Here is a 17958-nt window from a genome sequence, read left to right on the forward strand (position 1 = left end):
TTTTCGGATGATTTGGACTTGTTTTGGATAGCCTTGAGAGCTTATGAAGATGTTAAAGAATTTTCCCCGTGTCCGCCCTGCAGGGCAACATTGCCCTGGTAGCCAGGGCGAAGAAGGAAAGAAGAGAAGTCTCAAAAGAGGAAGTATGAAGAGTGTAGCTTTTGTCCGCCCGGACCGGGCAACATTGCCCTGGCAGCCCGGGCAGACAAGAAACTTCACAAGAAAGGCTACGTGAAGAAGCGTTTGGGCGATGTTTCTCGCGCCCGACCGGGCGGCTTTGCCCGGTCTGACCGGGCAAAGCTTCGCGAGACGCGTTTTCATCATTTTTCGGGATTTCTTAATTAAGGGATATAAATACCCCTTTGTAAAGCCCGACTAAAAAGACTAGTTATTATCTTAGCAGCTTTTAAACACTTTTAGAACCCTAATATTCTCTCTAGATCTAGATTACATTTGATTACATTTGATTACATTTGATTTTCAAGTTTTAATCTTTATTCATCAACGATTGGTACTTTTCTTCATTCAAGCAATTGGTATTCATCTTTATTCCTTCTTTTACTTTTACTTGCTTATTAATTATGTTTTCTTCATTGAATATTGTTTTTGCCTTTGTTAATATGTGTGAGTAGTTTCTTTATTCCAAGATCTAGCGGAACCCGAATATGATTGATGCATGATTTAATTCTTTAAATTCTCTAATGATAATTGCAATTGATATGCTTAATTGATTATGCTCATGCCAATATTAGATTAGGGATAATTAGTATTGTTATTAATCCATTGTTTTAATCACAACGGGAGTTGGGTTTTGACGGATTTGAATAAATCAATTAAGGGTTTGAAGTTCATCACGGAAGTAGGTGAACGGATGATTAGGAAGTTAGAGTAATGTGCTCAAGGTCTTTAAATTGCATGATTCCACGGAAGTAGGCTTGATTGTGATTAGAGAAGCCATTGATAACTCGGGAGAGACCATTGGTATTATATAGGGATTACTTTTCCTCATTAATCAATTGAATTATATGTTAGGGGTAGAACGACTATTGCATTAATTGTATTCGTGGTGATGCTTGATCTTGGATGTTTTTAGCATTGATTTATCATATTATTTAGTTTAATCGCTTTAATTAGTTCTTTAGTTATTGATTCTCATTCGTTTGATTTGGTTACTTGCTTAGTAATTGCTTGAGTCTATTTAATTAGTTGAACCATAGTCTCTTGGGATCCGACCCTTGCTTGCCCGTCTACATAGTAGTGGTCTAGTTAGGTTTATTTTTGTTAGGTACGCGACACGCCTATCATGGAGGTTTTATTAAACACAAAACAATGATCGTTTTAAAAGGTTTTTTTGTGAGAGAGGGAGTTTTGAAAGGGTTTTGTTTTGTTTTTTAACAATAATATAGATTCAAAACAATGACAACAGTTCAATCCCATGAGAGTACATAACCAACTATCCCTACTCTCAATACCATTATTTAATACCAATTACTATATATACCATTTACTTTAACATGCCCAAACCCTTAATTAAGATGGTATACCATTATATCTTAATTATAGTGTACCATGTAATTAAGATGGTATACCATTATCTTCATGCTGATGCTATAAAATCATTAAAATAGTATACCATTTGCTTAAATAGTATACCATTACATGCCCAAACCTTTATTTTGCTTAAAATATTTAGTCCATTCATAAATCACATGTAAAGCCCAAACTTATATTATAAAATATCATTTCGTAACTCATAATATTTATATAAGTGGTTTTCAGCAAATTATCATGTCATACTGATATTATTATGGCATAACCAACATACACCATTGACTACCAGATGCTGTACCATTAAGCACTACAATCGTATGCTTGGTGTAAGATGTTGTACCATTAAACAAATCATCACATGCATCACTGTACCACTAAAGGCCTCACTCTTCTCACAACTCTAGTCTGTGATGGTGGGGGTCTCTGTGGTGGGGGTCTCTGTGAAACTACTTTCCTCTTCTTATCAGTAACAAAATACTCTGACTCCACCTCATAGTCACCACCGAAAAAATCATCTTCAGCATACTGTTGTTCTTTAGGTTCCATCTCATAGTCTGCATCCATTGGAATCATCATCCCCTCCACTGAACACTTCATCGTAGTCATTTCCTTCTTCGTCGACATCCTCGACAACAGGCGCCTTCATCTTCCTTTTCTTGCTTTCTGTTTGTTGTTCTGCTTGTTGGCTAGATGAAGCCGTGGGCGTACCACTTCTAGTCCTCATTATATGCTTAAGAGTAGACTGCAAAATGCATACAACACCACAGCCAAATAAAAACATTTTCTCCTGATAAACACTCATTTTCTCCTCAAATTAAAATGAACACCATGCATATACATACCCCCCAATTACTTCTGCATCCTACAGAAGTCTCATTAAACTGCTCCGACATTACTAGCTACATTACAGCACACAGGAAATAAAACAGAATCAATGTACTACTTTAAAACCTCTTTACCAGTAGCAAACAAATTCATCATAAATATACCAAACAAATTCATCATTTATACCAAACATAAAAGTTCAATGGTATCAAAATGCTTCACAATGGTTTGTAAAATAAGTACCAACAGGGAAAACCATGGTATCTAAAGTGATTATGGTATCAGATTATGATATCAAACAAAAACATTATTGGTATCATAAACAATTTCAACAGAATTTAGAGTACATTCACCAAATACTTAAAACTTCACCATTTTCACCACTGTACTAACACTTTCAACAACATACTCATGATAAATTCGCCAAACACAATAGCAATCACCATTCCCAAATGCATGTAACTTCACCAAACACAATAGCAATCACCATTATCAAACAAAAGAGTGTAAATGACATATTGCATACTCTACAACGCAATCTTCAACAACATCTAAATTTCCCATAACAATTTCCCATAACAACATCTAAATTTCACATACATTTCAACATTCTCAAACAACCACAACAATTTCAAACAACAATAACAATATTCCCCAAAAATTGATACTAAAATCGACAAATAAAGAGCCGAAATTTCAAGCAATAACCCTAACTTTTTACAACTTCCCACAAAAATTTCAGAAAATACTACTACACATACAAACTACAACATGTCAAAACTCCAAACAAAACCAAAATTTCATACCAAAATTAAAAAGCTAGGGTTCATACTTACATTAGATGGCGCGAAAAATTCACACTTCGGTTCAACACAAACACACAGACGACGCTCCTAGTTAGTTTCCCTTGAACTGAACCAAAAATCCACGCGAAATTGGCAACTTCTTCTTCCAACTTCTTTAGCGGTTTTTTTTTTGGCCTCCACTCTCAATCCTTCGATTTCAATGGGTTTTTGGGAATATGGTTTTCTCTCTCCTCTCTTACAGTTCTTATTTTATTTTCAAATTTTAAAGAGCAGTTTTTTTTTTAAACAAATTCATTGCTCTTTTTTTTTTTAATAAAACGTGTGGGTGGGGAGTGGGAAGTGGGGGACCCCACACACTTTCCATAAGCTTTTCAGAGGCTTTTCAGAGGCAAATTGTGTAATACCACAATTGCCCTTAGTTGAGTCCTCTCATGCCTCAACTTAGTTGAGGATGAGAATTGCTCGTTTTTGCTACCACTAAAGACTTTTTGTGTAGTTAACCTTGACCTCAAATTGAATTACTAAAAATAAGTCCATAATACGTAGTAGATCCGATTTGATAGTCATTATCCAAAAACCCTTTTTTTTTTTTTTTTTTTTTTTTTTTTTTTTTTTTTGAGTGAGTAAGATACAAGTGGGAGTTTAGGTACGTCTTCTCGCAAGATCGTGACCTAAACTATCAAGAAATAAAAGTTAAGAAAATTTGCTATCTAAAAAAGGGTCGATATCTTGATGAGTCGGAGTGGAGTAGCCGAGAGAGGCAACATAATCTGCTGCCTGATTTCCTTCCCGATAAATGTGTTGCACCTGAAAACTCGAGAAAGAATCCAAAATGGCCTTGACATCCGCCATAAGGAGGTGGAGCTTCCAAGGACAGCTAAAATGGCCCTGCAAAAGATTAATAACAGTTAGATTGTCTCCTTCAATAAAAATATGTGTAATGTTAAAATCTCTAGCAAGAAGGAGTCCATTGCGAAGGGCAATAGCTTCAGCAAGAAAGGCAGGGCAAGAGTCTAAATTATAAGTGCGGCTGGCCACATGATTCCCCAAGTGATCACGAATAACAACACCTGCAAAAGCAGAATTTTGAGTAGCAGAACCGTCAAAATTAAGCTTACAATAACCGAGAGGGGGAGGGGACCATGTCATTGTCCAAAACTTGATTCTATTATTTATAAAGCTTTTTGTTATCCCGGGTTTACATTCAAAAACCCAAAAATGAATATAAGTTCTTATTATACTTTAAGGTTTTTTTTTTTTTTTTTTTTTTTTTTTTTTTTTCTCGATAAATATCTTTAACTTCATACACAATAATCGATATATAGTATATCGTATAACTTTTCCTCGTAATGTCAACATTTAGTCAAATTAGGCCCTGTTCACTTCACCTTAAAAAAATAATATTAACTAAAAATAATTTCAGTTCAGTAAAATTAAGTTCAGTTCAGTAAAATTAAGTTATCTTAAAAAAGAATTATAATAAAAAATCAGTAAAAATAATTTCATTTCAGTAAAAATAATTTAAGTTCAGTAAAAATAATTTAAATTCAGTAAAAATAATTTAAGTTCAACAAATATAATTTTGTTTCATTAAAAATAATTTTAGTTCAGCAAAAATAAGGTGAAATAAACAGTGCCTTAGATAGTTAAATCAAATTAGAACATAAAAAAAAAATACTACTCCGTACAAGATAAATTTAGATCAAATTAAATACGGATTAAACAAAAATAAGGTGAACTCGGACCACGGTTGCAGACTTGCAGCCATTGTCAAAAAATGTAGACCCGAGGGAGGCCAAGTCTTTGAATTTTGTAGATCTTGACCCCACTACACACGGTTCAACCATATCGAAGTTCAGTCACCCCAATAGTCTTCATCTCTTCACGACTCCACCTCTTCCAAAACAATAAAACACCGTCAAAATTTTTGGGTGATTTTCTGCCATTAAAGAGAAATCTTGTGTTCTTTCAATGGCGTCAAACACTGATGATTTGGACGAGCTTTTAGACAGTCAGTAATCTCTTCTTTACTCTTTCAATCCTCAATAATTGAATCAATTTTCAATTAATCTGAAATTTTGCTGATTTTTTTTTGTTTTCAGGTGCTTTGGATGATTTTCAGAGCCTTAATGTTAGTTCATCTCAAAGGTAATTCTCAAAATTTTACCCTTTTCAATTTTATGTAAATTGACGGCAATTTTTGATGGTTTGAGTTGAATTCTGGGGTGGGTTTTTGGCAGAAATGAGGAGAAAGAGGAAAAAGAAGAGAAATTGTCTTTGCCCACAAATGTACAAGGGTTAGGGTTAGGGTTGCCTGATTTGAAATCCAAAAAAAAGGGCAAACAAAAGGTTAATAATCCTAATCCTAAGGAATCTCATGTTAATGAGACTCTTGATAAGCTTAGGCAGCAGACAAGGGAGGCAGTTAAGAATATGGAATCAATTTCCGGGACACCGAAAGCGGGTGATGATTTGGGTAAGGATGCAATGATGGAGGAATGGGTTAAGCAATTTGAGGAGATGGCTGGTTCTCAGGTATAACTTTTTAAATTTCTTTTTATGGGGTTTTTGCTTGGACAAATAATTATGAGATTTCTGTTTTTAGTTTGTGTTTAATATTGTATTAAGTGCTTTTGTTTGAGGTAATTTGGTATGTTGAATGAGGATTATGGGGGTTAGAGTGGGTGTGTCATTATCATAATGTTGTTGAAGTGAAGGATAATGATGTTTATTGCTGTTAAGTGTTTGGTAACAATTTTAGATGTTACTAATCCGATGTAGTTGAATCTTCGTTGTTCATATAATAGTCTGTACTTTGTAGCTTTGAGCCAATCATTGCTGAATTCTTCCCTAGTTTATATCTAAGAATCTCAGATAGTTTGGAGATACTTTGGTAACCTGTTTATCCAACTTTACTTGTTGTATAAAAAGCTTGGACTACTCAAAAACCATAACCAAGTTGTTGCATTGTATGTATGTTGGGAAACCTTTCTGATAATTTACTGAGATCTATATATTCTTTCCTCCGTCCCACAAGAAAATTCGTCTCCCTTGGGCAGACGGAGAGTGGGGCTTTGTAGAGTATATAGTGAATCTAAAAATGGTAGTTTTTGTTGATTGTTGTTCATATGGGGTGAGAGATAGTGGGTACTATAATGGTTCAAGGAAGGAGAGAGATAGAAGAATAAAGGAATGAAAAAAAAACATTATTATATCTACTGGATCCAACCCAGGGAGGAAAGGAAAAACCTTGTCGGAACCTTTAAGGAGAAATTTGAGTATAAGTTTTATCGAAACCATGGAAATAGATCACTAGCAATATATGGTGAACCTTGTCTGTAAAATTTATTTCCCACTCCACCAGATTACTTATGAAGTACTTGTATAAGTTATATTGGTGATGCATTTTTAAGACATCTTTAATGCATCGAGATAAGAATAATCCTTCGCTATGTATGGTGCTATTTTCCATAGTTTGAGCACTGAGCAAAGATCCTCTTAAGTTTCAGTTTAGTTCAAGTATTGAGATGCCTTGACTGCGTGTGTAAAAAAAATTCCTCATTGCTTCTCACAACCTCGCAGGGTTACTCTAGATTATCTTTGCTTTCATGTCATTGACCTTTGCTGGACTCACTGTTTGCTAGGAAAGGTGGGAGGCTTTAGAGTGTGAGAATCACCTTGCTCATCTGTATACAATATATGAACATGATGTTATTAAAGTGAATTTCATGATTTTGTATGGGAACAGCCCAATGGGAAGCCATTTATTCTTCTCTCAACTTTCTTAATCCTAAAAGGAAAGTGCGTGTGGTCAAATACCCTCATAACTGTGAACCACAAGATAATTTATTGACTGCGAGTAGGGGTTTATGCTATGAAGGTGAACTGAAGATTCTTATGTTCACTCTTGTTAGACATAGTTTATGTATGCTTAAGTATATTAATCTCATTATTGGTTAGAGATCTTTTTTTTTAGAGTATCTTTAGCTTTCTTATTCTTAATAAATGTATAACAAAACTGGGAATTTTAACTTCAGTAAAAGATTGCAAAAGGCAGAATTTCGGCTTTGGCTGTTTCCATCTGTGTTCTTTTCTGTATTCTGAAGGACTGTCTTGTCCATATTAGTGTTTGAGAATTAAGATACCCTTTTCTCATGTTATATATGCTTATACTTTCCTTTATGTTCTACTACGTAGTATGAAAAGAAATATAGCTTCAACATACCTATTTTGAAAAGGACTGATTTACTGGAGTATTATTGTTTTTATTTTATTTTTTTTACTTTTAACTTATATGGAATTTTTATTTACTCCCTGTTATGATGATTTGGTTTTTCTTAGGATATGGAGTCCATTGTGGAGACAATGATGCAGCAGCTCTTGTCCAAGGATATCCTGTACGAGCCCATGAGGGAAATTGGAGAAAGATATCCAACATGGTTGGAGGAGCATAAATCTACTTTGAGTGAAGAAGATTATAATCGTTACTCTCACCAGTACAAGCTTATACAGGAGCTGAATGGAGTGTATGATAGCGACCCTGGTAACTTCACCAAAATTGTGGAGCTAATGCAGAAAATGCAAGAATGTGGCCACCCACCAAATGATATTGTGCATGAGCTTGCTCCTGACTTTGATCTATCTACTCTTGGCCAACTGTAAGTACACTTTTTTTTGCTTCTTTTGATCCCTATATCCATTATTTCATCCCATTTAAGCATGACAATTACGTGATAGTTTTGTCACAGAATACTTGGTTTGCATTTCTGAGGCTTCCTTCCAAAATTGTTGATAGTGTCATTCCTATGGCTTGAAAGTTAGCATTAGATGTAGACCTCTAAATTTCAGAAAGTATATATGACCTCGACTAAATAAAAAGGAGACTGACTATACTTCATTGTGTGCAGATCACCAGATATGCTGGAAGCTCAACAAAATTGCAGTATTATGTGAATGTGAGATCATACACACAATAGCCTTTTGTTTTGTATTTCAGCTATTTTCTTCCAAATGTTTATTGACAGTGTTGTGCCTGAAACATTTATTCTGTAACTAAGTTTCCTATTATTTGACAGAAAATTTTCATATCCTGATTCTTTTGACTAATTAGAAACACTAATAAACTTCATGCATGCACTCCAAAGTTGTAATTCTGTTTGCTTTAGTGTTTGAGGATCTGTAATCCAAGAACTTTGCCGCATCTTGGATTACATTGGTAATGTTTTATGTGAGAGGCAGAGGGAAGTCAAAGTCGGCATGTATTGCCCATTTGAAAATAGACCTGCTTGCCACAATCAATTTGTAGTTGAACCAATCTGGAAAATGCATAGTGTTACATCTGTAATCCGTCGTGAGCAATCGAGCAGAGTTCATGGAATGCCCCATGGGCGTATTCCATGGCTGCCATAGGCCATGCTGATGCCAGCACGGTCATTGCTAACCTTAGGTGGAAGGTTGACAATGAGACAAACACATTGGATGAATGCATATAGTTTCATCACATCAAATGATTAAATTCATTGTAACATGTCTTATATTTGTATGAACATGGCAAACTATATGCATTAGCTTCTTGCTGAGAGCTATAACTAATCTTCCGTGAAGTTTAGGAGCATTGTTTGCACTTTGATGTACCTTGTATATGTGAAGTATATCCTAGAAGGCATTAGATTGTCAAACTATATGCATGAGCTTCTTGCTGAGAGTTGTTATATGGAGTTGGAGTAATGAAGCTTCCGTGAAGATCAGGGGTACTGTTTGCACTTTGATGTACCTTGTACTCCTATATGTAAGGTATATAAGCTGAAGGCATGTCTGATGGTTATAATGATTTCGACGTCAGAAGGTTCAATCCTAGTCAGTAATAATTGTCAAGTTCAATTGTTCTAGACGTTTTGATGATAATGTAGATTATGGAGGTTAATAAAAAAGCTTTCAATTTCTTATCTAATTGACCTTTTGATAATTAATTATCTTATTTTAGTTGTTTTACGGAGTATGAATTATGTTTTAAAGGGTGGACTTTTATTTGATTATCCCTCTGGTAATGCAAGGGGCAGGGGCTATTTGGTCATTTCCACTTTTTTATTTTATTTTTATAAAGTGATGTAGTATTGATTGAAATGTATTTTTAATAAGAGGTAATTTAAGGTAATACTCGACATTGGAAAGCTTCTTGTGTCCTCCCATAAAATAAAAAAGGATTTTGTAGTGAGGGAAATTACTCGAGGGTTAACTTCACTTTCATAGATCAATGGTTCTTTAGATGGCATCAACCCAATACCATTATAGTCTTAAATTGTAAGGTGTAAGTGTGTAACAAGTATAACGAGATTATGTCAAAGAACCCCCTCCAAAGATAATCAAGTATTCAAGTACGATATTTTACAAGTTGCAAAGGACTTGAATTGATCAAGATTTGTAATAAAGCTTGATAAAAACTATTGAGTTTGGCCTGTTCGTGTTGACATGACTTTGCACAACATGATTTATTTTTTAAGATAAAATTTAAAACATGTTCAAATCAATTTTAACGATCATCAATTGAGTCTTTGGTATGATTAGTTGTAAAATCATCCCAGTGTTCGGTAATACAAAATTAATTATTGAAATCTTTTAATTTGAATGAGCTTACGTGAATTTGAGTATTTATTCTCTTTTATTGCAATTATTCAAGTTTAATTATGTTATGTAATTGATCATAAGAGATTAAGGCAATGTGACTACTCTATCATTTCAAATTGCACGCATAAAATTCCAAGTAAACCCTTTTTCTGAAACTCTTTTACAACTATTTTTATTTTATTTGGAAAATGCTATATATAGCCCTTAGGGTTACATATAGGCATTAAAAACACACTCGAAATCGTATAAAGTTAGGAAATCATAAAAATATAAACACCAATTACACTGATTTACGGGTGTTTTTATCATGAATCTCTAATTTTATACTCCCTTCGTCCCCTATTGATAGTCTCTTATGGACATTTTTTACGGGAATTAATAAACACAAATAAGAGTAGTAAAAGTACATTGAAAAAGTAAATTGACATTGGGTATGCAAAAAAGTAGAGAGAGAGTAATAAAAGTACATGGGAAAACAAAATTTACATGGGAAATTTAAATTTGCACAAATATTGTTGCAAATTGGAGGAAATTTTGGTAAAAAATTAATATTAGTGATTGTTGGAAAAAGCAGATGGGGTAAACATTTTGGGACTAAAATTTGCGTATAAGGGATTATAATTTAGGGACAGAGGGCGTACTATAATTTTCAAGACTATATTTAATGCTATGCTTATATATAGCTTTTAGGGCGACATATAACATTACCCTTTTTATTTTTGTTTTTTGATTAAAAAACAAATATTTTTGTTACCATTAATTAGTAAGAAAATCAATCAAAATTGGAGTTGAATTATTTATGATATACTGTAAAACTCAAATATAACAAGTCATTACCCTAATTTTCCAAAAATACCCCTGATTCACTCATTAACACCTTAAAACATTTTCTGTCTCCTCTTTTCGAACCCTCTGCCCCCACCTCTTCTTACATGCCGCTTCCGCCAAACTAGCACTGTTTCACACCGGAAATGCTCACCTCTTTCTTCCCTCACACTTTTTCTCTCTCCTCCATTTTCCTCCCCAATTTTCACACCACCACCTGAGCTCCGCCGCCGTGCACAGCCACCGTTCGACCACGCCGCCGTTCACGGTGCAATTCGCCGTCAACCGCAAACCCTGTCTTCGCCGGAAAAAGGTATCTCATCGTATTTTTTTTTCTGTAATCTGATATTTCTGGCGATTTCCGGCGATTGTTATTTCTATAATCGCCAATTTTGGCGGCGGAATTTTAATTTTGTTTTTCTGAGGTTAGTTTTGGAAACTTTTAGTTGTCGCTTTTGAATGAAAAGTTCTTCATGCAAGTCAAGCAAAAAAATTAGAACTTCTTCTATGATAAGAATATTATTCTCTTTTCTCATTTTACGCGCTTTTCGATCGTTCGGAGGTATTTTTTTGCAATTTTTGAGATAATTTTTGTGCATTTTTAGTTTTCTTTTGATTTTATATTATTGTTTTTAATTTTGTTTTGGAATTGGCTGGTTGTCTTCTCTAAATCGATGTAAGTGCTGTTCAATTTAGATTATTATTTGAAATGAAGTTGTTATGTTTCGAATAATCGGCGAAATTGAAGGTTCATACGAATTTAGTTGCCTTAATTATTTGATTATGCATGTAATTAGCTTTATAATTGACGGTTTGCTTAGGATTTATCGGCGTATGTTTGCTTGATTCATTGAGGTTCTCTGTAACCTAAAAAATGAAACAATTATTGTAGTTATGCATTTTGTGTTTGTACTTGTTTAGTATGGGTTATGCTTTGAATCTGGAACGTTGTTTTGAACTTTCGCGTTGTGTAACAGTAGTGTTTTAATGTTGCATGCTAGAGTTGAAGCTTGTTAAGCTGGTGATTTGTGATTCGAAGCTATGGCTTGGTTTAGAGCTGGATCTAATGTGGCGAAGCTTGCTGTTAGGAGGACTGTATCTCAGGGACGTTCTTATGTGACTAGAATGCGAGTAATTGATTCACAAAGCCGTTATTTTGTTAGTTCGCAGAGTCGTTTCTTTCATAGCACGGTGTTTAAACCATATGCGGCTCCTGTTCCACGTCCTGTACCCCTTTCACGGCTTACTGATAGTTTTCTTGATGGGACCAGTAGTGTTTACCTAGAGGAGCTACAAAGAGCTTGGGAAGCTGACCCTAACAGTGTTGATGAATCATGGGACAATTTCTTTAGGAACTTTGTTGGCCAAGCGGCTACTTCACCAGGGATTTCAGGACAAACTATTCAAGAGAGTATGCGTCTGCTACTGCTTGTGAGAGCTTATCAGGTTAATGGACACTTTAAGGCCAAGTTGGATCCACTGAGTCTGGAGCAAAGGCCAGTTCCTGATGATTTGAACTTGGATGTTTATGGGTTCAGCGAAGCTGACTTGGATCGCGAATTCTTCCTTGGAGTATGGAGGATGGCTGGATTTTTGTCAGAGAACCGTCCTATTCAGACCCTTAGAAATATCCTTAACCGTCTGGAGCAGGCTTATTGTGGGAGCATTGGTTTTGAATATATGCATATAGCTGATCGTGAGAAGTGTAACTGGCTAAGAGACAGAATTGAAACCCCGACTCCCATGGAATATAACAAGGAAAGGCGACACGTGATGCTGGACAGGCTTATATGGAGTACTCAGTTTGAGAGTTTCTTAGCAACTAAGTGGACTACTGCTAAAAGGTTTGGTCTCGAAGGTTGTGAAACTCTCATTCCTGGTATGAAGGAAATGTTTGATAGATCAGCAGATCTTGGGGTTGAGAATATAGTTATTGGAATGTCTCACAGGGGTAGGTTGAATGTGCTGGGTAATGTTGTGAGAAAACCACTTCGACAGATATTTAGTGAGTTTAGTGGTGGCGTAAAGCCTACAGATGAGGTTGGACTTTACACTGGAACTGGAGATGTCAAGTACCATCTAGGAACTTCTTATGATAGGCCTACTAGGGGTGGAAAGCGGATCCATCTCTCACTGGTTGCGAATCCAAGTCACTTAGAAGCTGTGGATCCAGTTGTGGTTGGGAAAACAAGAGCTAAACAATATTACTCTAATGATGCCGACAGAACAAAAAATATGGCTATTTTAATCCATGGTGATGGTAGTTTTGCTGGACAAGGTGTGGTGTATGAAACACTCCATCTTAGTGCTCTTCCAAATTACACTACTGGCGGCACTATTCACATTGTGGTGAACAATCAAGTTGCCTTTACAACTGATCCCAGGGCAGGAAGATCTTCACAATACTGCACTGATGTTGCAAAAGCCCTGAATGCCCCAATTTTTCATGTAAATGGGGATGATTTGGAAGCTGTGGTTCATGTTTGTGAACTTGCAGCAGAGTGGCGTCAAACCTTCCATTCTGATGTTGTGGTAGACATTATTTGCTACCGTAAATTTGGGCATAATGAGATTGATGAGCCATCTTTCACCCAACCAAAAATGTACAAGGTAAGTTTGTCAAAAATATTCGTCTTCTCTGGGTTTTATAAGTATATGTTATTTATTTGGAGTTAATCAAATTTTATTTGCTTAGGATCTCTTAAGGCTTAACTAGCTTACAATATGCATGTTCAGCCACTTCATTTTAGTATAAATTGACTGAAATTGAGACAAGCATATACAAGCTGTTTCATGCCTAAATGCCTAATTATACCATCAATGGAATGGATGAGGGTTAGTGGATGGAGGGAAGATAAGACAAGCTGTTTCATGCTTAAATGCCTAATTATACCATTAATGGAATGGATGAGGGAAGATAAGACAATCTTCTTATTTTTGTTTGTATTTTGATAGGTCATCCGAAATCATCCTTCTTCTCTTGATATCTACAAGAAGAAAGTTCTTGAATCTGGAGAAATGTCTAAGGAAGATATTGATCAGATCCAGAAAAAGGTTACAACGATCCTCAATGAGGAGTTTGATGCCAGCAAGGAGTATGTACCTCAAAGGAGGGACTGGCTTTCTGCCTACTGGCTCGGCTTCAAGTCTCCTGAGCAGCTTTCTAGAATCCGTAACACTGGGTACTTTTCTATTTGGTACTTTTTAACTTTATGACATCGTATTTGTGGATTTGTTTGGTTTGAATTGTCTCCGTATGTCATACTCTTGTTTAGGGTTAAACCAGAGATCTTGAAAGATGTTGGCAAGGCAATCACCAAACTTCCTGAAACTTTCAAGCCACACAAAGCTGTGAAAAGGATTTATGAACAACGTGCTCAGATGATTGAAACAGGGGAGGGCATTGATTGGGCAGTAGGTGAAGCACTAGCATTTGCAACGTTGTTAGTTGAAGGCAATCATGTCCGATTAAGTGGTCAGGATGTTGAGAGGGGTACATTCAGCCATAGGCATTCTGTACTCCATGATCAGGAAACTGGAGAAAAATACTGCCCATTGGACCATGTCGTGATGAATCAAAATGAGGAGATGTTTACTGTTAGTAACAGGTAAGATGGTTTTTTTTTTTTTTTTTTTTTTTTTTTTTTTTTTTTTTTTTCCAAATCTGTGAATTGGTCAGTTCTTGTTCTAATATTTCAAACTTTGCTCTTTTTGCAGCTCTCTTTCTGAGTTTGGTGTCCTTGGATTTGAACTGGGTTATTCCATGGAAAATCCAAATTCTTTGGTCCTCTGGGAAGCTCAGTTTGGCGATTTTTCTAATGGGGCTCAGGTAATATTTGACCAGTTCTTGAGCAGTGGAGAAGCAAAGTGGCTGCGGCAAACTGGTCTTGTTGTGCTACTTCCACATGGATATGATGGTCAGGGACCTGAACATTCAAGTGCACGAATGGAACGTTTCCTACAGGTATCTCTCTACACTAGAAGGCTTTATTGAGATCTTTGTATGAATGAGCTGAATATTTGTTCAGCTTACCCGCATTAGATACATTTGAATGATGCATTTTCTAATTCGATAGAGTTGGTGTTTTTGTTCAAATGTCTTGTTCTTTGGGCATGTGGGTGGAGATATTAGGCTACTGATGTTTATATAGGTTCACTGTGATGTAACTAGAGGTACAGTTGTCAAGTGTATATTCTTATCCAAGTTTGTGACAAATCATAGCTTGGGGGACTTGGACCTTAAAATGGGTGTGGGAGCAAAAATACATATATTTTAATCTGGTTCTAAAACTGATTAGTGGATATCTCAGGTGTCTTGTTTGCTAATTCTTGTTCAAATGTTTATTTCAAGCCCATTTGTTAGCCTATCTCATAACTGTTTTCTTTCTCTTTGTTTTATCTCTCTACCAATTTGAGGTTCAAAATAATGATATGTTATACGGTTATGCCGCATAAGTTATAGGTTTCTTATTCATGCTGTCTGACTGTACCTACACAGGTATGTGAGATATATTGAAGATTTTTGATAACCTAGTCGGTTAACCTTGAGATATAGAAAGATTTTATATAATTCTTTGGGAATGAAAATTATGATGCAATTTTGAGCTTATCTCTAATGCAATCCATACTGTCTTTAGTTTCATTTCTTCTTAAACCCTTTGCTAGATCATCAATTTACTTAGTGATAGCCCTGATAGGTGTAGTTGAAGAAAATGATTGGAATTCTGGTGGATAAGGGAGTGAAAGGGATCTGCAGGTTTTTGCATGAAGTTTAAATCCTTACGACCTTACCCCTCTTTCCCTTCCACCTATCCCCTTTTCATGATGATATGTTGGATGCTGCTGGAGTGCTGGTAATAGGTATTCTAGGGGAGGAACATGTTAAATGCTTCATAGTACACATCTTTACCCCAATCTCCCCTTCCCCTAATTTTCTGTAATGTGCTTCCTTGTTCATTGGTTGATTTGAGCCTGAACTTGGCCTAAGCTGCTCTTATGTATTTTGAGGTATGGACTTGTGGGCCCACTGAAATTAGCCTAAGTTACTTGTTAAGGTAATTTAGCTAAACTTGTGATGTAATCAAGAGTTTTAAAATGATCTGTATGTGAATCAAACATCTATGTTAGATTCAAACTGTCCTATATTGCATATTTGCATGTAATGGCACTTCGTAGCCTGGGAAGATTATGGTTCTGCTACTTAAACTTTTGGTAACTAATCAGCCATACAGAACTAAGTCTGCTTTGAAATCTCCTTACAGATGAGTGATGACAACCCCTACGTCATACCTGAGATGGAACCCACACAACGGAAGCAGATTCAGGAATGCAACTGGCAGATTGTGAATGTAACAACACCTGCTAATTATTTCCATGTTTTGCGTCGCCAGGTGAGACCAAATAGTAGCTATTATGTTTGAAACTTTGTGAAAACAGATAATGCATTTACTCTTAATCCACTTTTGCCACATTCCAGATACACAGGGAATTTCGTAAGCCTTTGATTGTCATGGCACCCAAGAACTTGCTTCGTCACAAAGAATGCAAATCAAATCTTTCTGAATTTGATGATGTGAAGGGCCATGCCGGTTTTGATAAGCAAGGAACCAGATTCAAGCGTCTCATAAAAGATCAAAATATGCACTCAGATCGCGAGGAGGGCATTAGGCGTTTGGTCTTGTGCTCTGGAAAAGTGAGTTTTTTTTTTTATTTTATTTTATATTATTTTTTTTTAATCACTTGGTTAACTTATTACATCATTCTTTTTTATTCTCGCCAGTTTTCCTTTGAAGATTATTAATGCACTTGTTACCAGTTTGTGGAAACATTATTTGTTGAAATTATACCGAGTAGGATTTAGAAGTTATGCTGAGTTATCATTTTTCATGTTTTGTGCCTAAAAAAATAAAAAATCATTTTTCATGTTTTGAACAAAATGTTTGGCTAATTTTAGAAAATTGTGTTAGTGTTGCTACTCTGGCATGTTTCTGAGGTTGGTTTAGTTGTGTTTGCTGTTTCACAATTTTATGTTTCTCACTGTGAAAATGTGTAGGTTTACTACGAGCTTGATGAGCATAGGAAAAAAGAAAATGTCGGTGATGTTGCCATCTGTAGAGTAGAGCAGCTTTGCCCTTTCCCATATGACCTTGTTCAACGAGAGTTGAAGCGGTATCCAAGTAAGTTTCTAAATTAATTTCATATTTAATACCTGTTGCGTCTTTGTCCTGCTTTCAAATTTTTCATCATGGAATTTGGAAACACACATTGGCCATATGTCTTCAAAGTCTGGCTGTATATATTTTTTCTTGATTTAACCATCTTCCATGATAAAGAAATTGAAAGAGTAGGTACTAGGTAGTGCTAGTTGTGTCCCTTATTCATATTGTATTAACTTTGAAGAAAGATCTTGCATGTATGTAATAAGGTCTTGGTCATGAAGAAATTCGAGTTTTTATTTTGGCCTGGCTTACAATATTTGCTACATCTACAGATGCCGAGGTTGTTTGGTGCCAGGAAGAGCCAATGAACATGGGTCCTTACAGTTACATTGCTCCCCGTTTGTCTACTGCGATGAAATCTGTTGACAGAGGAAGTGATGACGACATTAAATATGTTGGGCGTCCTCCATCTGCTGCAACTGCCACTGGCTTCATCTCAGTCCATGGGAAAGAACAAACAGGGCTCGTACAGAAGGCATTGCAACCAGAGCCAATTCAATTCTCGTAAGTTTTGTTCAAACTGAACCAATTTTGAGTACAAGAGTATGTTGTATGAGGACTTTGTCTGTCCAAAAGGTTTTGTCTGCAGCAAAATAATTACCAAATACGGTTTTTGCTTTGTTTTTTTTGCTGAGAATTTTGTCCAAATCAAATAATTTCTGACTTTTTACTTGAAGATGAAGAAGCTCAGTTAGATTTATAGTTTCAATTTTTTTTGTTGGGATGGAAAAATTGGACATGATATGATGCCCAAAACAAAATGTTATCTTACCTTCACCAACAGAATTGTAATTATTCTAGGGTCAAAGGTGCACAATACTTGACTCAACTATTTATGTTTGTGCACTGTAAAGTATACTTGCACATGAAATTGGAACATTTTATTGCCAACAAATTGGAGTACATTCATCATGAAGTAGTTGATGGTAATTTGTTAGTACTGTTTGATTTGTTTCGATTCACAAACTACCCTCTTCATCCAATTTTTACTTGCGTGTAGTTTAACAGGCGATATGGATGACAAAATTACGATCAACACACAACACAATCAAATCAAAAAAGCAATGTTATTGTCTCAAAAATACTTACAGAATGGCTGTCCTCATTGC

At 35.7% G+C, this 17958-nt stretch overlaps 2 protein-coding genes across 3 annotated transcripts; both read left to right on the forward strand.

Moving 5' to 3' along the window:
- Positions 1-5001: 5001 nt before the first annotated feature.
- Positions 5002-8314, forward strand: LOC145588127 (peroxisome biogenesis protein 19-2-like). Its single transcript, XM_081644775.1, has 5 exons — positions 5002-5193; positions 5285-5330; positions 5423-5717; positions 7524-7840; positions 8090-8314. The coding sequence occupies exons 1-5, from the start codon at positions 5154-5156 to the stop codon at positions 8133-8135; spliced, it is 744 nt and encodes a 247-aa protein (XP_081500901.1). The 5' UTR covers positions 5002-5153; the 3' UTR covers positions 8136-8314.
- A 2386-nt stretch (positions 8315-10700) lies between these two features.
- LOC145589841 (uncharacterized) lies at positions 10701-17558 on the forward strand. Of its 2 annotated transcripts, none has more exons than XM_081646526.1 (9): positions 10701-10944; positions 11633-13241; positions 13587-13813; positions 13907-14239; positions 14349-14595; positions 15893-16021; positions 16108-16323; positions 16684-16807; positions 17122-17558. In XM_081646526.1, the coding sequence occupies exons 2-9, from the start codon at positions 11673-11675 to the stop codon at positions 17355-17357; spliced, it is 3081 nt and encodes a 1026-aa protein (XP_081502652.1). In that variant the 5' UTR covers positions 10701-10944; positions 11633-11672; the 3' UTR covers positions 17358-17558. The 2 variants fall into 2 exon arrangements, with proteins under 2 accessions (XP_081502652.1, XP_081502653.1); XM_081646527.1 differs by lacking the exon at positions 10701-10944 and adding an exon at positions 11169-11307.
- Positions 17559-17958: the final 400 nt, after the last annotated feature.

Source organism: Chenopodium album, chromosome 17, assembly GCF_948465745.1.
Source record: "Chenopodium album chromosome 17, dcCheAlbu1.1, whole genome shotgun sequence".
Taxonomy (NCBI): Eukaryota; Viridiplantae; Streptophyta; class Magnoliopsida; order Caryophyllales; family Amaranthaceae; genus Chenopodium; species Chenopodium album.

Bases quoted from the DNA above. Each gene is read 5' to 3' on its own strand.
- LOC145589841 (XM_081646526.1), top strand. From the start codon at position 11,673: ATGGCTTGGTTTAGAGCTGGATCTAATGTGGCGAAGCTTGCTGTTAGG. The intron at 16,324-16,683 runs GTGAGTTTTTTT...GAAAATGTGTAG, and splicing joins TGGTCTTGTGCTCTGGAAAA to GTTTACTACGAGCTTGATGA. The intron at 16,808-17,121 runs GTAAGTTTCTAA...CTACATCTACAG, and splicing joins AGAGTTGAAGCGGTATCCAA to ATGCCGAGGTTGTTTGGTGC.
- LOC145588127 (XM_081644775.1), top strand. From the start codon at position 5,154: ATGGCGTCAAACACTGATGATTTGGACGAGCTTTTAGACA. The intron at 5,331-5,422 runs GTAATTCTCAAA...GGTTTTTGGCAG, and splicing joins AATGTTAGTTCATCTCAAAG to AAATGAGGAGAAAGAGGAAA. The intron at 5,718-7,523 runs GTATAACTTTTT...GGTTTTTCTTAG, and splicing joins AGGAGATGGCTGGTTCTCAG to GATATGGAGTCCATTGTGGA.